The sequence below is a fragment of the Platalea leucorodia genome (genome assembly GCF_965183815.1).
Source record: "Platalea leucorodia genome assembly, chromosome: 5".
Lineage (NCBI taxonomy): Eukaryota > Metazoa > Chordata > Aves > Pelecaniformes > Threskiornithidae > Platalea > Platalea leucorodia.
Window position 1 is genome coordinate 45,401,131 of NC_138827.1, and position 25,228 is coordinate 45,426,358.

General features: G+C 45.1%; 1 protein-coding gene across 2 annotated transcripts in view; it reads right to left on the reverse strand.

The window, feature by feature from the left end:
- The window catches only part of NR5A2 (nuclear receptor subfamily 5 group A member 2), a gene marked incomplete at both ends in the record, with an annotated part of 95,238 nt that overhangs the window by 63,793 nt on the left and 6,217 nt on the right, over positions 1-25,228 (reverse strand). Inside the window, 4 exons of one of the 2 annotated variants that reach the window (XM_082314549.1) lie at positions 13,533-14,179; positions 16,915-17,056; positions 18,365-18,483; positions 20,946-21,083. In XM_082314549.1, coding sequence (XP_082170675.1) covers positions 13,533-14,179; positions 16,915-17,056; positions 18,365-18,483; positions 20,946-21,083 — 1,046 coding nt within the window. The remainder of the gene's footprint in view (positions 1-13,532; positions 14,180-16,914; positions 17,057-18,364; positions 18,484-20,945; positions 21,084-25,228) is intronic. The other variant, XM_082314550.1, reaches the window with a different exon arrangement.

Here is a 25,228-nt window from a genome sequence, read left to right on the forward strand (position 1 = left end):
GGACAAAGCCTTAAATTAATTGGTTGACATACTACACAGGCGCTACGAGTCCAGTTAATTATATTTTTGAGTGCTTATGCCTCTCTGATTCAGTCATTTAAAACAAAAGAAAACAAAGAATATTTAACATTTAAAAATAATATTAATTTGGGGCATGAATCATTCCTTAAATTCTTTTACAGCTACAGACAATTTCTGTTGGGAAAAGTGCCATATAGTATCGACAGTGACAACAAATTGTATTGTCCGGTGAACATCTGTTTCCGACTCCCACACTGATATTGCAGGTTGGGTACTTCTGAGTTAGTCTTCACAGGCTGCCCGACTGCAGAGGAACTGGAAATTACTGGTACATTCAACTTTTATTATTGGAACACAGGAAAACTTTATCATCATGCTGGGAAGTTCTGTGTCTTTTGAAATATTGGAAAGAGGGTTACGTTAGCACAGAAAGCCATATGCGATAGTCCTTATGAAGAAGGAGAAAAGCAGCTCCTGTTCATTGTGTCTGTCAGTACATGCAGGTATGCAAGTCTGAGATTAAAATCTCAAAATAGAACAGTATTTCTGTTTTCAAGATGCAAGGTTTGATGGCGAGGGTTTGGGGGGGGGGGGCGGTGTTTGTTTTTAATAAAACCAGTGGCACTGCAAAAAAGGACCAGATTCTCACGGTCTTGCTCAATATGTAGTATTGTGTCCCTACACAAAATATCTCCGAAATCCAAAGCAGTTTCTATAGGGAAGAGCAGGCTGAGGTTTAGTATGGGTTGCAGGATCTAGCCCTAGAGAATGTCAGTCTTGAAGAAAGAACTGATCTTTTCTAACTCATATTTAAAGCACCAAGTTACTATGATAGCAACTTATAGAGAAAGGCTGTGTTAACTAGCTAAAATTATCACTGGTAAAAAAACCAAAGACAATAGTAAGAAATGTTTTCAAAATTGAGGGGAGTTTGTTAGAATGATCGATGTCATTTTTCTCATAGTTATGCCACCATTTGTTATTCAGCCTGGAGAAAAAGGTAAAGTTCCGCTTTGGCAGGGACAGAGAAGAAATGAAGATACATTCTTGATAGGCACCATGTGCCAGTTTGATAAAGCTCCAACTCCTGATCTGTACATACACCAGCCAGTGCTGGGATAAACTACTGAAAACTATCCTCTTTTACAGAGAAAGAGGGAGAAACTCCACTGAAACTTCTATTAATGCTAATTAGAGTTGTCAGCATGCAGGGGAATCAAAGGCAAAACATGTGGAGCTCCCACTGAATTCAGGAGGAGAAGGGTATGCCTTAAAGGAGAGGCATGCAAATTAAAAAGAAATGCCGTTCAGCGTTACCAAATGAGCTAGTCATGTAAACACTGACTTTGAGGTCTAACTCTTTCTACTGGGAACACTTCCCCTGAAAGTTCATTCCTAGTCAGGGGAGAGCATTGTCCTTGACCACGCTTGCAGAATGAGAACCTATCTTGTGAATGACAGGTCCAAAACAAAGTAAAGTAATTGCCATGTGTTTATTTCTACTTCAAGTTGTTATTATTGTTGCTGTTGTTAATATTTTTGTTGCTTATTCACTGTATTATAAACAAGGGCAATTGTTTTCCAAGTCCTGCATTAGAAAGATGGTTTTTTGATGCTACTCCTTATAGCGATTTTGGATTTCTCAAAGACTAGAAAGTCTGGGTAGGCTCTTAGCAATATGGCCAATATTCAAAATACTGTTAGGAGATTATAGGTCTCAGCCTCAAATGCAGAAAATTGCCTGATCTTGCTTTTCATGAGTGTAAGATGTACTTATATATGTACTAACCCAAACAATATTCCAGTAGTACTTGTTTGTGAGTAGCTTGCTTTCTATCTCCCTCTCTTCTCTCCATATGTAGGTAGATGGAACATCAGTGATTGTGGAGTGGTTACAAAAGAAGCTGAAACTATTTTATACCATAGCGACCTGGGTAAGAGCTACACGTTAGTCTTGGCTTCCACTTGCACACTAGATAATGTGCACCACCACCTAATTTAGTCTTGTGCCACCCAGCAGCCTGTCTACTACATCCCTACTATCTCCCACAATTCTTTCTAACATCAGGGTTGTTATGCCCTAAAACTACTGCACAGACAAATGGGAGTAGAACCAGAGACTTTGGGCAATTGTTGCCTGTTATTCTCCCTACGTGTTTTTGCTGTTACTTGAGGGAAAGTTAATAGTTTGGATTAACTATCTTTCTGGTTTTATTGTGATTTTTACTGAGTTCCAGGAGTAGCAAGATGGAAAGGAGACTGCTGGCCTGTCCAACCCACCCTCTCTGAACCTTCTTCTCAAAGATTTCCACCTTTTCCCAAAAGGGTGCACAAGGAGTTTAAGGGGTTGGGACTGAAACACACTGACTGTTGTTGAAGATCTCTGTGGGATAGGTCAGTGGAGCCCAGAGCCACAAATAACTGTAGTTACTGCCTCCTATGTAGTGGCTGTGGTACTAATACTATTGCCAAGAAAGAGAAAGGAAAAGAAAAGGAAATAAATAACAAAAGGACATTTAGAAATAACACATAGCAAATGAAATGTAAAAACTTGACACACGCAGCTTTACAGAAGAAAACAGGAAACTGGCAGATGCTGTGGGTGAAACTGGAAATATAGTATTCAAGATCTTAACTTGCACTTCTTATTTGGACAAAATTCTCATTGGCTTCAGTAAAGTTTTCTTCTGATAAGCATCAGAAGACTGGGCCCATAAGCACAACCTGACTTACACTGAAAATTACTGTATGCAAGACTGACTTGTTCAGCTCTCTATTTAGGAGACTAAGCAGTTGTAGGTACACATTTGTTTCCTTGTACAGGGAATTCTGGCCATAGTATGGAGACGAGCATGGTTCCCAGCACTCTGTTACTCTTTTCTCCCCATACCTTGAAGAGGGATGAAATAGATTAGGGGATGACTAGACAGTCCTGTCTCTACCTCCCCTAAAGTGCTGGATTAGCCCTCAGACTAAATAAGCAGCTGGTGCACAAGGGCTGCAGCAAGCTGCTTCTCGAGTGGTGAGGGATTATGACTCAGCACCACCAGTCACCGTGTCTGCTCATTACTCAGGACAAATTGCGAGACTGCAGTAAGTATTCCCCAATAAATACCAAAAGGTATCCAGATGAAACAAACAGACGCTGCTGACTGGAACACCAGAATAAAGATACAATTCTTCGTCACATCCAGTGTCACTTAGTCAGGGTGATGTTTCCTGTATTCAGCAAACATGCCAGTAAAAGAATTTCCTTGGCATACAGACAACGTGGAAATGTCGTTTTAAAAATCAGTTAATACCAACAGAACTCATGAGCTAGCTGGAACCATTTCCTATGCTATGGAAAGAACACTTGAATAAGGTTAACCAAGACATTTCACCCTCATAACCTCCCCCCTCCCCATCTATTTCTGGATGTCTTCTTTTGTTCACCCTTTGCTAATTATAGTGGCCTTGCTTAGGTGATATTTATAGTCTTAAAAGAGTTGCCTGACTTTTAGAACACTTTATTCATGTATATTTCCTGTGTTTATTGTTGCCTTAACTAATTTTTAAATTAAATTTACTTGATCCAAGATTTTATTTAGCAACAAATATCAAAGTAACTTTTCTTTCAACAAATGCAAGAGCTGTATTTAGATGTAAAAAGCATTTTTCTAATTCTGAATTTCTGAAAACAGATTTTAGTTTGTTTCCCTCTCCAACTGATGGGTATGACAGATGATTCCAGAATTAGACAAAATGAAATTTCTTTTTTTCACCACAATATGATTATTTGGTATCTTATTTTACTAATTTATCATACCTTTTTTTGTCTGTAACGGTTGCTTTAATGACTGGGGTGTTTCCAAGACACGGTGTTAAATATTTGTTTGCTCAGACTTCCCCGATGTTTACCTAACCACCTATAACCGAACTTCTACCATACACAGAAGTGGAAAAAAGACATTGAGGATGTCCACCTAAAATTATAGCTTCACTTTCCCACCAGCACTGTACTTTATCTCTTTCTTAGTTTTCATTAATTCCTTCTTAAATCTGCCCTTTTATTTCTTCTCTGGTTGCTCTACAAATGTGCCTGTAGTGATGCCAATAGCAACAACTTTCAGTCCCTATTTCAAAACAGCAAGTAAAGAACATTTTAGGGAAAAATCTGATGCATGTCTTTCAAGTCCACTGAAAGCAGTTGAATTTGGGGAAATCTTAAAGCAAAGCATGAGACTAACTGGCGGTTCACCTTTCAGCAGAGACCCTTTCTCCTTCCCTGGTAGCTACTATCCACTCAGGCACGCACAGGCAGAAGTAAGGGCACTGCACCTCTGCGGAGGACAAACCCAAGCAGCTATGGCCCGTTCAGTGTGCTGGTGTCCTGATGCCTGCGTACGTATCTCTGTTTTACACCCAAGCCGTGCTGCCAAGTGGGACCAGTGAAGGGCAGAGCAGCCTGTTGCAGCCCACTCCTAATGGCGACACAGGGAAGGGGGTGGCCCCTTCCCGGGCGGGCTGCTAGAGCCCCTCAGCCCTGCTCCCGCGCAGGTCGTCCATGTCTGGAGCCCAGGGTTGGGCACTGACCCCGATGCACACCTTGCCCTGCTCTGCAGCGAGGTTTGAGCGCCACGCAGGTGCAGAAAGGTGGGCAGCAGAGTGGCTGCCCAGGGGACAGTGTCCAGCCTCGTGCGGCACCTCAGGCTGCCCGCCTGTACCCCTTTTACGCAGCAAAGAGTCAGTACTCAGGTCAGGGAGAAGGAATGTGTGAGAGAGACAGAGCCGTGGCCCTTGAGTTAGCTGCTTTTTTAGGGTTTGCTCCCAGAGTTATTTGCTGATGTCCAGTGCAGGGCCCAGCTCCTCTTCCTGATGGGCACCTGAGGGCACCTGCAGGGCCTAATGGCCCCACCTGGCCCCCACCCACAGCGCCATTTAAGCTTCAGCCAAGGTTTTGGCCCTCCTTAGGCTGCCTCACAAGTAAGGCTCCCTCACTGCCTCGTCCCTTCAAATCATACCTTGTCCCTGGGGCTCGTGAGGGTGGCGGGGTGGGCCAGTCCTGCTGGCACTCCTGAGGCCTGCCCTGGTTTGGGTGTGGGGGCAGCAGGCCCGTGCCCCTCAGTCGGGCTGAGGTGGTGGGGGCTGCGGCATGTGGCGAGCAAAGGTTTCAAATCAATTTTATCATGTGGCAAGACAGTGTGTTGTGATTTAGTCAGCATTAACTCTGAATAAAACTGTGCTTTTTATTCAGAGTTGAAATGGAACTTGATAATTAAAAGGTTTCTTGTTAGAAAAAAAGAAAATCAGAAAACAGTTAAAGGCCGTCCTAAAGATAGCAATGTTACATTTCAGTTTGCTTTTAACTGCTCTTTCCAGCCAGGTGTGGGGAAAGTGGGAGGGATTAAATACTACTTTATATATCACTTTACTAAAAGATCTGTGCTGCGCTCTTTTAGTAGGGTACCAGATTTTGGACATTGCCACTGTCTTCACGTTGGCTGTAATGGAGTTCAAACCAGATGTTTGTCATTCATTTGGATATTTCTTAAATTGCACTCAGGTTTAAACTAATTTTTGAAATATTATTTCCTCTTGTACTAAAACTTGCCCTTTCTTGAGGTTGCTATTTTTGCATTTTGGCTTGTGGGGGGGAATAAGCAACTGGATTTTATTTCCAGCACATGAAATTTTTCTTTGCTTCCTTTTGTAAGTATTCTTGTAACTTGAGGCTATGAAATAGGGCAAACCATGATAGTTTCAATGCATGATGAAAAAAAAAATTAAATCTATGGCTAAGTTTTTGGCTAGCATAAAATGACATGCTTCCCTGACAATAGATGAGTTGTTCTGTTTTAGAAGTCTGAAAATCTACTTGTTAATGCATACTGGCCAAAGTTTGGAAGTAGAGAGATACCAGACAGATGTTCAAGTGCAGTACGTCTCTTGATTTTACTCCTTATATTTGAAACTTCACTTTATAATAATTTTAAAACTGGAAATGGAAAAGACTTAAGTCCTCTAGTACGTTTCTGTGCCTATATAGCTGTATAGTGCGTCCAACCTGTTCTGAGTGATCTTACAATTTACAGCACGATTTGAAAGCTCTCAGCTTTAGGCCTTCTCTCCAATAATGAGTCTGATGACTGAATGCTGTAAAAAGCATCTTATTGGTGCTACTACAGGTAGAACACAGTTCCTCACTCCCCAAGGTCTCTGTTTTGTTCAGATGTTGTGCTTCTATGTGGCTGCCATGTGGTTGTATTCGTTGCTTCATCAAGCTATGAATATTAGGATCTCTCAATCTTTTTTCATAAATCACGCTTTCCTCTGCTTTTCTTGTCGTTTGTCAGCATTTTTCAGCCCTAGAGCTGAGGGGATTATGTGAGCTATTGACTCCACAGTGCTGTACATACAAAGATGATCATCCCTTCCCATCTGGAGCAGCTTACCTCTACATATGAAAGTATAGAATAACATCCATTTATATTATAGAGCTTCAGCAGGGCTGATAGGAACCCTGTAAGTGACTTCAGTATTGCTAGGATTTCATCCTTACTGTGATTTCATCCTTACTGTAGGTGATCCTAAAGGCTACAGGTTAACAGAAGAACATCCTTAAATTTGAACAGCCATGATAGATTTATAGAGGCAAACTTTCACTGTAACTGGGAACCATCCTATCCAACAGAAATATCATACAGGTATTGTACACAAGTGGTGGATCTGAATGATACAGGTATCATACAAAAACTCTGGATCTGAATGAAACAAGTTCTCTTCCTGTAGTAAGATTTACTGCCTGGTTGTAAGGAATATCATAATTTGCAAGGGGAAAAATGGCTTTTTTGTAGAAGAAACTTGCAAAAAATGGAGCTCTTTGCAAGTGAAGATCTATCATTCTACCAATAAAACTGTGACTTTCTTAAGCAAAACCAGGAAACATAGCTATGATTTTCCAAGAGATTAGAATTGTTTAATTTTTAATGTGCAAAGCACTCTTCATCATTTGGTAAAAAGAGCAAATTCTCACAGCAGAAAATAAAAGTTAAAATAGTAGTCTGGAAATAGAGTAGATTATGTTAACATGGCTGAGCATTCACTGTTCAGTTTCTCAGCCAGTGCAGCAGTCATTATTAGAATTCATTTTAATATCACTTTGGACTAGCCACAGCATGCAAGATCTAAAGAGCACTATTTTTTGTCATCTTGCCCTACAGCAATGTGATATACGTTTGGTAATGCGCCCAAGTAATCTTTCTACTGTCACGGCTGACAATTGTCAAACTTAAATTGGAAACTTACACTTTGAAGGAAAAAATTAAACTGTAATGTTAAACTTCTGTTTTGTGTAGCAAACGCCTCCAACTCACAGGTGAACACGCAAGTGTGGTTCTTCCCTCCCATCAAGGCTGCAGTGTCTGCTTCAGGCTGTGTGGCAGGAGTGGCGGTAGATGTATAATTCCCCATGTCCATACTACAGCCTATTGTATCTCTGTTTGTCACTAGCATTAGGATGGACTGAACAGCTTCTGGAATTGTTACTTGCTCAGATTTTCTCTAATAATAAGTAACAAAACATTGTTTCATTGCATCATGGCTATTCATGGGAACCTGAGTAAGTTTGCTACAGCGAATGGGTGACTGCAGATCCGCTCAAGTGTAGAAGTGTCAGTCTTTCAAAAAAACACCTACATGGAGCATGGTTCTTAGTCTCAGCATGATGCTGAACATTGGGTATTAGATGGAAAAATGGCTAAATCTAGAGTGACTGAACTCAGTCTCCTGCTATCAGACGTGATAACATCATATGGCAGAGTGAAACTAAAGTATACAGCTCCAACATGAATGGGCATAGGAGAATGTCATTTTTCTTCTTACCCCTAGGAAAAGTGCCAGAGGCTTAGCGCTGAACAAACTGTTTAGAAAGGCTGCAAAATGACATGCCCACATGCTGAAATACAGCATTTAGTCACATCTTTTGTTCAGAGGAGAGCCAGAAGAAGATCCTGAAGTTAACTTCTAACAGAGTGTTCCCCTACAAGGTTCAGCTAGGTGGCAGGTATAATGCCATACTTCATTAAGCCCTGGTTTGCCTGCTGAGGCTTCTTTCTGTAGCAATGATTTTACTATTTGTGAAATTAAATTAATGATTCTAAAGCAAAGAATTATTTGGCTGTGTAAGAGAAATACTTTTCCCTTTCCCTGACATTTTTTAAATATTTGAGAAATATTTTTTCAGATCCAGATATGCTAAGGCCTGACTAAAAATGAACAGCTACACATGACAACATATTAACTAATCTGATTACTGATATTAAGGGAAGCCCTGGACCTCAGTTTCTGGCAGCTTTCCTGAGTGAAAGAACACTGCAGAAGTTTTATTTCATCAGCTATGTTAGTTACATTTCCTGTCCTGATAAACGCATACTACAAAGTCCAAAAGCACTTTAAGTTATCAAATTGCCTTTGATTACTTAAGTCTAAATAATGTATCAACCTTTCATCAGTCTGAAGAAGAACTTTTAAGGTATTCCACTGCTGATATTTTTATCAAAAAAAAAAGAAAAAGGCCAAAACTTTTTTCCTATTCTGTGTTAACTGAGTTTAATAATTGGATTTCTGTACTGTAATTCCTTATTTTCTATGCATTTCTTGATACTTAATTACATAGAGACTGAAATTTGAAATTAAAGCTGATGTATTATTGTATTACTGTATCTATCTAAATACATTTTACAGAAAAAAATAAGAGACTCCAGGAGTTCTGTTAATCCTGTTCACACAAAGTTTGCACTGCTTTAAGAAATAATTTGAAAATCTGCTAATATAGTTGTGCTTATGGGGAATATGTAATACGAAACTAAGCCTCTGTTCACTTATTAGATGCCAAAAAAAAATTCTGCGTTACCAGGTACTGTAGAAGTTCTATAGATAGGGTCCTTTTGAGATACGTGCTTAAACCATTGTTTCTTTCAAGGCCACATTGGCAGCTAGTGTAAGCGTGGACAAATTTATACTTATAGCAAGAAATCTGTCCCAGAACTGATACAGTCTGACATCAATGAATGGCCTAAATTTGCAAATTCAGTGAATAGTTCTAGGATGAGCTTCTTTAACATGAAGTACAACGGCTCTTCCTGCAATCATTCACTAAATGGGTTTGTGCTCACATAGTACTTTGACCTATGACATCCTCACTAAAATAGCCAAAGAAGTCAAGGTAATATTTTTTTGTGAGTCACAAGTCCTTTAGTGCCTTTTCTGTAACTACCAACCAACATTTAGTTAATTTTCTGATCGTCAGCCAGGAGAAAGTATCTTGAAGACTGTTCTACAGTGCAGGTCCTGTTTTCTTCCTGCTCCAAGTAGAGACTACTTTGTTTTATGGGTTCAGGAGTACTTAGCTTTGGAAGCAGTTGTTGAATTTTCCCTGATGTGGGTTGATGAGGAAAAAGCAGTCCAGTAGAACTGTCTGCATCCTTTCTTGGGGCCAGGTAACCTTTGGACTCTAGAAACTCTTGCAATATTTTCTTTTTAGCTTTGTACAAAGACCTTTCACCTGGCTAAGACAGCTGGCTACAAATCTAGCATCCCCAGGGCATTCCTGAGTTTTCTTAGTTGAGGATAAGATGGATATATCTTGCTTCTATATTTACTGAGCTTTCAACAACTCCAGAATAGCAAACAAAGGCCTTCTTTACTATTACTATTAGTATCGTCATGAGTCGTCTAGGAGGTTACCTCTGTATTCTTATTTCATCTGTGTATAAAAAAACTATACAGAAACATTTCTCACTACGAATATGCAAGTAATGTGTGATATCACACCCCAGAATTTATTATGTAATTGCTAATTAAAAAGTACTCTGACTTCACAAGACAGATAGGTATGTTTGAGATTTTAGCAGGTGTTAAATTCAAAGTTACTGGATTGCCACTGGCTGCTTTGGATCTTACTCTAACATTATTACTATTTCTGGCTAGTTTGCTTCATTAATATTTCCATTCATTTCTGATATCTAGCATGAAGATGGGAGGATCTGCTTCTTAGCAAGTATGAGCATTAGCCTTAAATTACGTACTTAAATTCATACACAGGCCAAATTCTGTAAAATGTGGTGCATGCTGTAGGTAGTTCCGCCCAGTCAATATCTTTACCTTTTAAATGCTTACATGTATAACACATTCCAAAAGAGGTGTTGACAATTTGTAGAGCAACAAGTGAGAAGATTGTGATAATCATAAGCTGATAAATGCTTCATGAAATAAAGTTTTAAAACTTTTGTTATCACTTGAGATCTCTTTAAAAAAAAAAAAACAAAACAACTGATTTTCAGCCTAATGGAAAGAAACAGAGAAAACTTAAAAACTGTAGTTCACTGGTGTTTTTTTTCTTATTATCTCTAGGGTAAATGTGGCTTAAACCACTGATGGACTGGGACAGCATTTCTTCTATCATGTCCTCCTCCTTTTCAGTCCCTCCTGAACTCTGCTAGCTACAAATCTCTAGGTGTAGCAGAAAAGAAAACGTTTGCCCTTTTATATGAATTGAAGAGACAAATGTGTAAGACTAAATTTAGAATTAAGTGAAAGGATACAGTAAAGAATTGCAAACATGCTGTTTAGTAACTCACAGCCAGTTGTGCAAGGCATCACTTATCATGACAAAATCGTGATGAATTTCAAACAAACCACATTTGTACTTTTTTACTGACTGTTTGAGTAATTTAAAATTTTAGTCCCAGAGATCTGCTAATGCATCTGTCTTATCTGAAAGACATCTCAAAATTCAGTTGCTAAGTTTAGACAAGTAGGAATAATAGGAAAATATATTCTCAAGCAAATAGATACATCTCAGCTGTGTATAGTTAGGGAACAAATTCAGCTGTTCTGAAAATCTAGTTGCATCTTTATTACAATTGCCTTTTCCCTTCCTTCTGCATTTAAAATCTCTCTGCCATATCCTTAGGTGTTTTTTTTTTTCCCACCCCCACAGGTATTCATGTTCCATGGAGCAATCTGAAATAGCTGCTTTTGCTACCTTGATCAGAAGGAGCTGAAACCATGGATGGATAGGAGAGAGCTGTGTTCAGGAAAGGTTTGAAAACCCTTTGTTTAATTCTGATCCTCTCCTCTCAGCTGCAAAGAGAGATGGTGTTACCTGGTGCTGTTAACAAAGTAGAGTCTGACCTAAACATGTTTTGAGCAGTTCACTTTTATGAAGTTGAGAAGCTTAAAGTTCTTAGCATTATATGTAATCTGGTGCCTAAATATTGGATGTGGGTGGATATCCAAGTGTGGTGTTATTGTTCTGGAATGCTGTGCAGTTTAGTTGATCTTGTCCAATTAAAAAAAAAAAATAAATCTGGATATGCCAGAAGGTATGAAACTGTCTGAACTCTAAGTTTCTACGATGTAAAGGATACAAATACTAAGATGAAACCAATGCCTTCTAAAAATGTGTGAAAGTCAGCTAAAATGTGTGAAAGTCAGTTCACTAGCCAAAGGCTATATGTAGTGAATTTCTAGAATATATATATTTCCAGATGTCTGTATCTACATGGTAGCGTACGTATATGTCCAGAGCCAGAAGAAGTTGGTCAGCATTTTCATGAAACAAATTTCTGCATCTTTTGTGTCCATACTAGTAAATATATGTTGGTTGAAGAATATCATCTAGGCTGAGGTTGGAGGTGAAGACCATCTCTAAAACAATTCACAGTATACCACATTGAATGCTTATAAATTCTGCCTATAGATTAAGCCATGGAACCATAAAAAGTAAATGTTGCTTGAATATCTTTTCATATTCTCATTTCAATCATAACTGGAATTTTAAGGCAGATCATAACTTAAAAATTCTTACACTGAAGAGTATCTTGTTCTGCAAGTCTCAGTGATTTTTAACATGACTACTCCAGACTAAACTACTCCCCAGTGTGTGGGTAGAAAGATCTAGTCCCTGATACTTAGGACATAGTTTATTGGAAAAGTTTATTTGACATTTTAATTTTTAAATTATTTAAAATGGGTAGCATGGCATATAGCTTACAATAATGTTGTGAACAACTTAGCAAAGATGTGACAGTCTTTTCCTCTCTTTAATCCATTTTCTTTTTCCCCTCTGAGTAAACTTCCTCCCTTCTTTCTCTTTATATAGACTGAGTTTTTAATGGTTCCTGCAACCATCCTCTTGAAAAACTGGAGAGAAGCTGGAGTTGTGTATGCAACATATACAGCTTGCTTTTCTTGCAATCAGGCTTTATTTCCTGTGTCTGCATCATGATGGTTATGACAGACATACTGTTGTGGCAAGGATCCTGACTGCAGCTTTTTAATGGGATCTCCCTTCTCTGCTCTTGATTCATGTAGATTCAATTCTTAGTGAACTTCTACAGTAATTGTTGTATTTGGATATTGTATTATTTTCCTTTAGCTTGACAGTAGTCAGCAAGAAATTATGGATGGTCGCAAAACTTTACAGATTTCAGCAGCAAATGGTTGTGGCAAAAACATCTCTGGGTAGCAGACAGAGATTCAGTAACTAGCAATATAATAGGGAAATTCAGATGTGATTTGAGTTCTTCATCTTGAGGATTTTCTGAGACAGAAGGTCTTTTATTCATACCAGAGCTAATTTCTGTATCAAGAGGGTGGTTAAAAACTGTAGTTTATCTCTATTGTCTGATCCTAAACTTCTGGCTTAAAATGTCAGACCTGACCACAACAGACCACAAAATTACATTAACAAAAAGTCCAAGAAATGTAAATGGGGGAATTTCTGGCCACCAGAGAGCTGTGCATGAGGATTTATTGGGTGCTCCAACAAAATTAAGAGCCTAAAGGTCATTGTAGGCAGCCTAGATTAAAGGAATCCCCCATGTATCAGTGGTGATGAGAACTAAAAGGAGTCCTTAAGGACTACTTGTCCTCCTTGCTTTCTGTTCTGTGTATACCCTGCTTAGGATTCAGCCTTTATGTGTTAACTACACACATGAGAATGCACAAAATAATATCCCAGTGAGAAAGTGAATATTCCAAATGTGGACTTACTTATACAAAGAGTGTAAGGAGATGGAGAGAAATGGCATTCCCCCATATGTTAAACAAGGTAATAAAATAATTACATAAATGAATGTAGAATGGTGTAACAGGCGTGCTTACAACTCTGCATACAAGCCAGACCGTGCACAATACTGACGGGGAAGGAGTAAAATTTATGCGAGGCTCTATGGAGGTTAATAACAGTTGTGATAAACAGTAAATTACAGAAGATCTGGACTGAAACTTGAATGTCTTTGCTACAGCTAATTACAGGCTCAGGTGGAAGACAGCTACAAGTTGCTCCTCATAATAGTCTGCCTACTTCAAGCCAAATAAATTAAGAATGAGATGCTTGGGGGAAAAAAAAAAAAAGAAAAGATAAACCATACTTTCTTGCTTGAAGTACAACATTGTAACAAATGTTTTGGTTTTGTTTTTTTTTTCTTGATTGAATGGTAATATAATGTAAGATTGTTACCTACCTTAAGTTCTCTAAAAAAGATGCTACTCCTAGCCCACTCAACGATGGAGAAGAGGGTTTGGTCAGCCATTTTACACATAAGCCCAAATGTGTTGAGCTTCTCGTGTTTGCTTCTGTTGGTTTGCTCTTGTTGCAGATATGCCATGATCTTAGCTTGGACTTGCGGCTCATCTGGCTCACATTTCAGGAGTTCCAATATCAGATGTGGAATACTTGCTGGTGAGCTTGTTTGATAACTATCCATGTATGAGTAGCCCATTATTGACTCTGGTGAACTAGTGTAAGGGTCAGGGTACTCGGACTTGATAGCACGGCTTGGAAAATGGCCATAGGTTTGGTAACCTTGCAAGCTGCCGTGGGGCGGCATTGTCATACTAATTGGAGAGGTTACAAAGGGGCTTCTGTCATAGTCTGTAGGAGGCAAGGCAGTATGGTTCAGAGGTAGGCCTTTGGAGGCAGAGTGGATATTCTGGATTGCAGAGGATATTGTCAGGTCAGTCGGCATTGCTTGGATCACCTGAGTCATGGCTTCCAGTTTAAGTCCATTTGCTCGGATAAGAGCTTTCTTCTGCTGCTTCAATGCCCTGTCTCTCTTGTACATTGGTCCAAACTTGTTTCGACCACCACGCATTCGGTCAGCTCGCACAGCTGTCAGGGGAGAGGACAAAGTAAATAGTAATTAAAGCTTGGAATCAACATTCTTTAATGAAACATACATTAGGACAGAGCAGAAATGTAAAAATGTAACTTTTTTTTTTCCAAATTCAAAGTAGCACTTTTATTCCTAAAGAAAAAGATTTATTTTGACTTAACAAATGTCACTTTTTTCTGGTAATTTAAATATCACATGCATCTATTACTAACATAGAAGGACTTCTCTTTACATTGATTAGGACACAGGGACAAACACAATGGTTGGCTACAGGAATTTCACACCTGCTATGGGATCATGTGGAGATCTCAATGTATATTTGGTTTTATGTCAAGCTACTATGTCATTAAGAAACAAGGGCTGATGTCCAGAATTTGTCTGAGACGTATCCAGTGGACCACATTGTCTCATTATAATCATTCCATTACTGCCTTCCACCGCAGCAAAACATCTGAAACGTAAATTGCGAAATGTTCAGTAGTCACAAAGGGGAATACGTTTTTCTTGGCAAAAAGGAAATATTTCCTTTTGATGATTCTGTTCAGGTTTGTGTAAAACTTTGAGATTTCTAGTTAGCTGAACAGCTCTACAGAAATGTTTAGCTGCAGTTGGAATGTGCAGAGAAAAAGCTGTCAGCTTGCTGCCTTCCACACAGAAGGTGGAAGTGAAACAGAAACTATTGACACTGTTCTGGCTTGTAGTATCTCTGGAATTAGAAATAATTAAAACAAATCCACCTCAACAGCTGCCTTGGGAGTCATACTGGTGGTCTCTGTCACAGCAGTGTCTGTCACCATGGTATATATGTAATGGACTAGTGAGGAGCTCTCACCAAGCCCACCTTGCCCAACGGCAATTAGATTGAAAGAGGAACCTTTGACAGCCTGGTGACATGTTGAGACTGCTGAGATTGCTGGAGGTTAAGTTCTTGAGCTTTTTATCTTAGGGATTAGTAGAACATTAAAAATTTATTATGAATGCTAGATACGCATAATACTGTACATTATCATAAGGACTTTAACGTTTAATGATTATTTTTGGTCCATGGTAATTCATGAACTAGACTTTAAAGCTATGTATCTCGCTATCAGGGAAATACATATATAAATGTCACAACTATTTACAATTATGGAAGCATGTGTTCTTCCAATTTTCTAAGCAAAGGAAAATAAGTTGTAGGGATGTGCAGATAAGGAAGCTAAAGTACATTTTCTAGAGTATCTTTAAAACCACAGGCTTAAATTTGTAGTAAATTTGTAGTAAAAATGCTGCTGCTAATATTGCTGTTGAATGTTGATTTTGAGCAAAATGCAGGAAATTAAAATAATTAAATCACCATGCTGGTAAAGGTAATTAACTTTAAATCTGTATGCATAGTACCCTCCCAGGTATTTTACAATTAAAAACTGTGAGCCAAATTGGGTCAGCAAATGCTTTTGTATAACTCCTATAGAAATTAAGGTGAACTGCATGTAACCACAGAAGACAAAATTTGGTCTTGTATCATTGTCAACAATTGAGAGGAGTTAAAAGTAGGAGTACATAAATGTATTTTATCCTTATTCTTAACGTCAACAATGAGAAAAGGATTCCAAATGTCCCGTTATTGTACTATTTGAATTTGGAAGAACACGCAGTGATTCAGGACGTTTAGTGCAGTGTGTCAGTGCTAGCTCAGTCTTGTGGGCAAACAGAATAACATCGAATCCATCAAACTGCAGGAGGCTGATTTTTCTGTTTATCTTCAGTTATATCAACAGCTTTCCTTCGCCAGACTCAGGTGATTGGGTCTTATCCTTTATGGTTCCCTTAATGGTTTATGGTTTCCCTTCTTGGCCTGATTTTTCCTGGTTAAGCGTCTAGGGTGAATGCCATTGCAGTACAATTGTAAGAATAAGGAATTTAGGAGCTTGTCCTTGGTCAAGCAGAAATGACATTTGCTGTGAAATCTGAACTTTAATATTTTATATATCAAAGTTAGAATGAACTGTGTATGATTCTCAAATTCGAGTCGATGATAATTTTGTATTTGGTTATCTCAAAGGGTATTGTATACTTTTCATTGTTCTCCGTACATGAGAAAGTGAAATGAAGTCAAAAACTATACTTCAAAATGCCTTATTCTCTTTCATTCATAATAGTATCTCAGATATAGCATCACAAAAATATAGGACACAACTTTAGAGATTATTTTGATTCCTTAATCTCAAAGGCAAGTCAGTGTGAGAAAAACCCTTACTTTATCTGTTTCTCTGTTTTCTGCCTTATTGTCAGAAGAATATATATAAAAAACCCCAACCCTATGTAAAATATAAATAAAATCAGATCACTCTCCATAGCAATGATTTTTTTTCTAATCTGGACACACTTCTTACATATTTTATGTTTAATCTAAATTAAGTCTTTTTAAAAAGCTGCAAAACTATTCTATCTTGATCCATTCATTCACAAACTCTAAAATACTGAAACATTAAATTACATACATAAATGAAAAAATGGATTATGGTTTTGGCTAGTTGTTAGTGATTTACCATTTACTCATTAGATTTTTTTTATAAGGCAACAATTTAATTGAGCATACAAAGTCACCTTTTACGATAATTTCAAAACTACAATAAATAGGTAGCTTTTTTTTTAATATAAAATAGCATGCAATAACATATCTAATCCTATTATTTTCAAAATTAATCTATGGTATAGTTGACAATATCAGCAAGACTATAGCTCTTACCTTCCAATTTCATTCCAACACTTAGACATTTTTGAAATCGACAGTAAGGGCATCGCTTTCTCTGTGTTTTGTCAATCTGGCAATTCTGATTTTCTATACATGTGTACCTTTTGTTATTCTGGACTGTTCGCTTAAAGAATCCCTGTATGATAGATACAAAAGTTAGCCCATTTTGCTTGAACAGCGTGTTTCAGCATTTTATTTTATGGAAATCATTCTAACATGTTTTTCAGACACCACTCAAGCACTTATGAAGTTACATAATTTATTTTAAATTACAGTGAGATGTACCCAGGAGAAAACCACCAGACTCCAGAGGAGTTTTCTTGTGTTAGTGCTATGTTTTATGGACTTATGTCAAAGCTTGGTAAGACTGGCTATAGTCTCCTGTGCCCCTAACAGTGGTAGCAGAAATAGTGAGGCTGACCAGTTCCCTTTGTATTCTTTAATCATTGCAAAATTATTAAAGTCCTCCTTTTAGGTAGTTTTACATGAAATAAGTAGGGACATTGTTGGAAAGATAACAGAAATACAGAGTACCTCTGGCTACTCTACATCCCAGTGGTGCATGCTAGAGGCATAATAAGTGCTTGTTGTTCATTTCTCATTGATTATTTTTTAATGAAAATATAATGTGCTAAGTTAATTTTTCCATGCAACTAAATATTTTAAATTGCATTGTTCTGGCAAAGGAGTTTCCATTACAGTGCATTACTTAAATAACTGTAAAGAACTTTAAAAAAATTTTACATGACAAATTTGACGTCATAAATTCATCAGAGTTTAAACCCTTTAGTATAGGGTTTAGATAGAAGCATGCATATACATTTATCTTCCAATATGATAAGTTGCACTTACAAATATTTTATTCTCAAAATTAATGAATGATCTAAACCAAATCATACATTAGTTACTTGACTTTGAGTGTCAAGTGAGCTCTGACAGTTATAGTTTGTATGAAAAAAGTGCATGGTCATTATAGTCATGGAAACTTACATCATAATATTGAAGGATGAAAAAATCTTAAGAAAGCTGCATTAGATTTTGCAAAGCTGATCTGTATTGAGGATACTTTTCCTACTTTATCCTCCAGGAACATAAATACACTGAATGTATATGAATCAACTAAAATCAATATTTAGGACAGTTAGGAATAAAAGTCGTTCTAGAACTACATCACTTCACAACTGCAAAATACTTAAAAGCAACAATAAAACTGCAATGCAAAACAGTCTAAGTTGTTTCCATTTGTGCAGATGAGATGTCTCCAAGAGACTTCTAAATCCTAAAGCTTTTGGGGGGTTAATTTTTTCACATGAATGTAACAAGAAACATATCAGAAATATACCACAGCATTACACATCTGTTTTCTTTAATTATCATTTTTTCTGCTTATATTTGAAACTTTTTTTGCTGTACTTGTGTTTGTATGAAGTAATTAGTACAGAACCTTGCAGCTTTCACAGGTGAGAAGTCCATAATGGTACCCAGACACTTTATCTCCACAGACTGGACACAGTTCCTCAAGGTCTTCATCATAAGAGTAATTCACCATTTTAAACTGAGACACTGGGGAAAGGAGAAATAGCACATTCAATTAGAATTTACATTAATAACTCAAATTTTCTGCAACTGTTCTCATCTAGAGAGAAAGCTCACACACAACACTGCAAACTGGGGGGGGAGGTTTTATTTTTAAAAATAGAGCCTGCAGTGAGACATGCAACTTTTCATCAACAGCAAATCTGCATGATACTTAGCAAGTGGAACAAAGCCCATCAGCTCCTCGGTTTCATGTTCTAAATATTTATATTTACAGAGTGCCCTTAACCTAGTCCTTAGTTATGAAATCACAAACTAAATTAATTCATTTAAAACTGAAAACGATCAGGGGCAAGCTTTAAAAAAGCAGAATGAAAAGATTAAGTGTCACTTGTGTATTTAAAGTAACTCAGTTCGTTTCCTTTAAAGTTTTCTTTCAACATCAGCCTGCAAATATTAGCCTCAACTTGTATCTTACAGACCCAGCACTTTTGCGCCGCGTTAAATGCAAGTTACTTACTTGCAAAACCAGCCTACAACGACGTCCTCCGCGCCCCCCGCGCTGGCTGTCTGGGGGTGACGGCCGCCCCTCCGCCCCGCTCCCTCTCCCCGCCCGCCCCGGCCGAAGGGCTGAGCGCTGGCCGCCCGCTGCCCCCCGCCTTCGCGGCCGCGGGGGAGACGCTTTTAGCCCCCGTCGGCGCGGCTCCCCGCGGGTCGGCGGAGGGACAGCGGTGCGGGACCGCCGTCCCCGGGGGTGAGGTCGGGGTCTCCCAGCCGGCGCCCCCCGGTACCGGGGGGCTGGCGGGAAAACTGCGCGCCGGGGCCGCCTGAAGTTTCTGCCGCTCGGGGAAAAGGCGGGGAGGAGCCGGCCGTGAGGAGGGAAACGAGGGGGGTAAAACACGCCGAAGGAAGGCACAGAGCGCGGTCACTCGGGCCGGGGTCCCCCCACAAAGAGCCCCGTCAGCCGCTCTGGTTATTCCCAAAAAGAAACCTCGCCGCTCACCGCGGGGCCGGTTTCCTTCCCCTTCCCTGCTGCTAAACCTCCGATCTGCTCGGCAAGCACAGCGGCAGCGGAGGGCTCCTGAGCAAGGCGAGAGGCGCCGGGCATCGCAGCGGCACCGCTTAGGATGTCGCCTCTTTGCCGGTAACCCCGCGGCCGCCGCAGTTCGGGGCCACCGGGGCGGCCAGAGCCCGCCCGAAGCCGCCGGCCCGGGCGCCCGGCTGGGAGCGCGGGAGCTGCGCGCCCCTCCGCCGGGGCACGGGAGCTGCCGGGGAGCGCGGGGGGCATGAACCCGCCGGCACGAAGCCGGGAAAACCTTTCCAGAGCGACCTCGGCGCGGCCGGGGATCGCCGCCTGACAGCGGCGTGGGGCGGACAGGGGGCGGCCGCAGGCGGAGGAGGAGGAGGGCCCGGCCCTCCCCTCTGCGGCCGCGGCTCCAGGGCCCGGCGCCGGGACGAAGTTCCCTCCTCGCAGGAAAAACCAAGTGGGAAAGCAGGGGTTTTCCGAGCGCCGTGCCCTGGCACGGAGCCTCCTCCGCGGACGAGGAAAGGGGCGGGCGGGCCGCCCCCAGCACCTCCGAGGCCCCTGGCCCATCCCGCCCCTACTTCCCAACAGGGTCCCGGGAGGAGAGGGGCTAATGTCGAAAGAGCGATCGGGACGGCAGTTTCTGCCCCGGGAGAGGCGCGCAGGGCGGTGCGGGGCGGTGCGGGCAGCGCCCGCGTACCGGGCTGCCGGCTCCGGGGCAGGGAGCCGAGCCCCCCACGGCGGCCCTCGGACGGGATCTCCGCCGCCTCCCTCCGCGCAGCGCTCCGGCCCGGAGCGGGGCACCGGGAACGGCCCCGTCCCGCCCCACAGAGGCATTTCCAGCGCCATCCCAGCTCGGGCATCCCGCTGCCTCCGCGGGTCCCCCGCAAGGGCGCAAATCCGCCGCGGCGTCGGGGCTCTCTGCTGCGAAGTTTCGCACCGCCGCCGCTGCCACCTGCGCGCTGCCTGCGGGCGCCGCACCCGCGGGGCAGAGCCCGCGGGGCCCCGTTTCGGGACGGCGTGTGGCACACGGGGTGCTCGGCAGGACTTCCCCGCGTAACTTCCCCTGCCATAAACTTCGAGTCAGTTTTGCGCGGACCGGGGACGAGACCGAAATCCCCCGGATCTGCAGCGGGGCTGCTGTCCCGGACAGTGACCGGCAGGGCGTCTGCACCCCGGGACAGGCTCCCGTCCGCCAGATGCTTGACGGTTCCCCGGCCGCGTTTGCACCTCCTGGCCGGGGCCTTGCGGTCGCCTCGGCGCTGGTGCCCCGGCCCCCGGTGCCCGCCCGAGCCACGCTGGAAGTTGGCCTGCGAAGGCAGGGGCTCGGCGGGGCGCGGAGCGGGCGGCGGCGGCGGAGCTCGCAGGCAGCAGCCGTAAACTTTTTTGGCAGGACGAAGGGGCGGTTTGCCGAGGGGGGCCCGAGCGTGCGCGGAGGGGGAGCGCCGTGCCTTTCCCCCCTTACCTTGCATGTTTTCCGGCATCTGCCCCTGTTCCCCATTCGACCGGGCGAGTCCCAGGGCCTCCGTCTCCACTTTGGGCAGCATGACAAGGCGGCTGCGGGCCGGGCTGGGGGCTCCGTGTCCGTCCGCGACACCAGCACCTGGACACGGCAGCACAGATTTAGCTGGAGCAAGGGGCGCTCGGCGGCCACTGCCTCTTCCTCCTCCTCCTCCTCTTCCCTCCCTCTGCTCCACGCCAGCCCTTGCCCTGCCGCAGCGGGAGCACGGAGCGGCCCCGGCCGCCGGGAAGCGCCGCCGGGTGCCCGCGGCTGGGGGAGCCGCGGAGCGGTAGTCGGGCTGCAGGCGGCGGGGGCGGAGAGGAGAGGAGGAGGAGGAAGACCGGGGGGTGCCGGGGAGGAAGGAGGAACCCCGGGAGCCCGCAGCAGCTCCGCCCGGGGCTCAGCGCGGCGGCAGCCCGGCGCCCCGATCCATGCGGAGCGGCACAGTGCACAGGAGCGCTCTGCCGCCGTTGGTGCTGCTGGACAGGGTTCCCACCCCCGTCCCCCTCCTCCCTTCCTCCCTCCTCCTCCTCCCCCTCTTCCCCCCGCCACAAGTGCGGAGGTGCCGAGTCGGGACCTCTAGCCCGGGGCCCGCGGGGAGGCGCTCCGGGAGCCCGGGGGCTGCAGGGCGCGGGGGGCTCCGGCGAAGGGGGGCCCCGACACCGCCCTTGCAGCCAATAAGGCAGAGGCGGGGTGAGCAACACCCCCCGCGCACACACACGCAGCGCACACACGCACAGGAGCGCACACACTTGCCCGGCGCGCTCACCCCCTGCCCGCTTGTTAAAGCGGGCTGCGGGGTGGGGGCCGGGGCTGCAGCCACCCCACCCCGCCCCGGCGGAGCCCGACGGGCCGCCAGCCCCGCCGAGCCTGCCCTCCCTCCCGCGCTGTGCCTCCTCGCCGGCGGGAGCCCCGCTCCAGCTCCCCTGGGGCCGGCGGGGCCGTCCCCCCGCCCGGGCAGCTGCGGCTGCGGGACCCCCGGCCCTCGCCTTCCCCGCGGGCGGGCGAGGGTAGGCAGCGGTAACCCCCGCGCTTGGAGAACCTTGCGGCCACGTTGCCGCCGCGCAGCCCCGGAGCCTGAGAAAAGGGGGCGGGAGCCGCGCTTGAGCTCGCCGTACCTATTTTGGCTTTTTGGGTCTCCCTCCCCTAACCTTCTTGCGAAATCTGTCCGTGCCAGTTGCATCGTTTGCACAAAAGCCAATGCCCTGGCAGAGCCATCGCTTGAGCAAGAGCCTTCCCTTCCCCGGCTCACGGTGCAGCAAGCGCCACTCCTTTCCAAGTTGTCCCAAAGAACTCGTTTCTCGCAAGCGGGTGCCTCAGCGGCGAGAGCCGGGCGGCCTGGGGGCGGTGGGGTGCCGAGCCGCCCTGCGAGCCGGGCCGGGCCGGGCCGGGCCGGGGGTCTGCCCGCCCCCGCTGCCCTTCCCGCCCCTTCCAGGCCGGGAGCGGCCGGGGGGCTCCGCGCCGCTCCCACTGCGGCGCGTAGGTTTGGCGGTGTGGGATGAGCAATATTTGCACCTCTGAAAGCATCCGAGCCCCCCGCCCGAGCGCTCGGCTGCCCGTACTCCTCTGACACTTTAATCTCCGTTGTGTATATTAAGACCTGAAAATATTTGGCGGTGAAAATTGCTTCCGATTGCAAGTGAGGCGCGGAACTCTCTCCAGCGCAGGGTATAGCATTTCCCATCGGCTGGGACAGAGTTTGTGAAAACTGACCCTTGTTGTAACTTATTAAATACTCGTGATGATCGCAAGGTGACCAGAGGTGGGACAAGCCCTCCCGGTGCAGAGAGCGGACTCGGCTGTGCTCTTTCCTAGACAGTTTAAACTTTTCGCATCCAGTAACTGGAAGAAGAGACCTTTTGCTTAATTCAGCGCAGATCCCGAGCCAACTCAACACCGACACCACTGGAGTAGAAAACGTCTCTTTCTTTCCCTCTCTTGTGCAGGGTTTGACATTGCGGGGATGGACCCAACGCGCAGAGAGGCTCGGACCTTTCGGGCTCCTTCCATTCTCACCTTTTCGCCATTCCCCTTCGGGCGGGAAGGCGAGCAGGGGAACTCTTGATCTATATCAACACGTTATTTCTCAAGTTATAATTTCACAGTTTAGCAGCTCGCCTGCGAATAAGGTTTGGCACAGCAACATGGCGAGCTGCGGGAGCGGCCAGCTCGATGGCGAAGGCGGGGTGGCTGAAAACCATCCCGAGGGAATGCCCTGGTCTGTAGGCAGACGTAGCTCGGGCTGAGGCCCCGTCTCGCCCCCGGGAAGTCGTTCCCAGATACATGAATTACAAACAACCCCTCTCGCAGGCGTCGCCGTGTAGCATCGCCCCGCGCTGAGCCCGGCCGCCTCAGCACCGGCGGCGGCCGCAACGCAGCAGCGGCTCCGCTCCGCTCCCCCTGGGCGGCCGCCGGGAGGGGGTCGGGACTGCGGCCCGGGGGTCCCCGCGGCTCGGCGGGGCCGCGGCCCTCCGGCCTTGCGAGCCCGCAGCCGAGCCGCTTCAGCCTGCTGCTGGCCCGACGGCCGGCCGGAGGACCCCCGGGGCGGCTCGCAGAGGAGCTTCTCCTCCTCGCAGCCCTTCCCCGCAGGAGAAGCGGTGTCAGAGCACCGCTCTGGCTGCATTTACAGCAGACCGTGGGAAGTTTAGTGCACATCGGCAGGGCACCGTCGGACCTGGGTCCTGCAGCCCGCTGGGCTCCGTCGGGGAAAGAGCCGGTCCCCTCCCTCCCGCTCGCCGCCGGGTGGGTCACGCCGCTTGGCGACGCCCCGCCGGGGCGCTCCGTGCCGCCGCTCTCGTTATTGCTGCTCCGGGAAGGGCTCCCGCGTTTTAGGGGAAAGCTGGGGAAGGAAACCCCGCGTCCGGACGGGGCAGGCGGAACCAGCCCCAGCGCAGCCGGGGCCAGGCGGGCTGCGGCCCCCGCGGGCAGCCCGGGCCGGGATGGCCGCCTGTCCCCGCCGGCGGCTGGCCAGGGCCGGGCCGGCCAGCGCTCCCCCTCGGGCACGGCCCTAGCGCTAGCGCCCGGGCGCTTCGCTCCTACTCATGGGCTCAATGTCATTCCGCCGGGGAAGGGTTTGGAGAGAGTTCAAACTGCACTTCGCAAAGCCACTCCGCGAGCTATCGCTATGGATGAAAATACTTTGGAGTGGTTATTACACATCCACATTTCTCCGAAGTAACAGTTTAGGGCAGTACATATTATAAATGATACCTGGTCCCTTGTGGCTACATTTAATTTAACATGGAGTTCTAGCTCTCACGATTGCCTTGAGCAACCTTAATTACCCTTTCTTCTAATCTCTTCTCCATTCCTTACTAAGTTCTCAAAACTTTTTTTTTTTTTTAATGTGATTTCTCTCCTGAGTTTGCCTGCCTTGTTCTGACTTTGCCTGAAGGTCTTGATTGACGCGTGTAATTATAATTATAAAAGATGATGGCTCGGGGAGCCTCCAGCAGCCTTGATTAGTATAAGGAGCAAGACCTGGAATATTTTATACTTCCCTATTTAAATGTATGTATCTTTACATTAAAAAAACACTGTCTAATTTTAAATAATCTGAAGCTTCTTCCACCTCTTTGTTTTCAAGGTAGAGGGTTCTGTGTGATGATATTTCAAGGCAAACTCCAATTTCTTACAGCTCCAAAGAGGCCACAGAACCTGGGCAAATTTCAAAGCCTTTTTCCCTAAGCAGAGACATTTCCGACTTGGAGGGTCTGCTCGGTGAGCAACAAATAGCACGCTCCGTTCTAGCTTTGTGTCTGGAAGTGTCCCGAAGAAGGTTTGATTTATCTTCCCAGCAAGCAAACTCTAGGAAAAGAGAACTTTTTGGGGGGGATGTTAAAGACAAACTTCACAGAAGCAACTGAAAGAAATAAATAAATGGAGGACCGAAACTTTTCTGCCGGGAAGTCTAAACCCAAAGCCGATCAAAGAGACTTAGAGGGAAGTATTTAAGAAGGAGAGAAATCCGCATCCTGCCCCCCCCTTCCTCTCCCGCCGAGCGTTCCCGTGTGCCGCCAGCCCGCGGCCGCTCTCAGCGCCCGCTCACTGAAACCGGTGGCTTCAGCCAGGCGCGGGGCGAGAGTCACCGCCACGCAGCCTGTCCCCGGCGCAGCGACACGGTGGCACAGCCCCGGGCACGGAGCGGGGCGGCCCCGGGCACGGAGCGGGGCGGCCCCGGGCACAGGCGGGCGCGGCCCCGGGAAATGCCCCGGGGAAGGCAGCGAGGGACAGCGCGGCGGGCACAG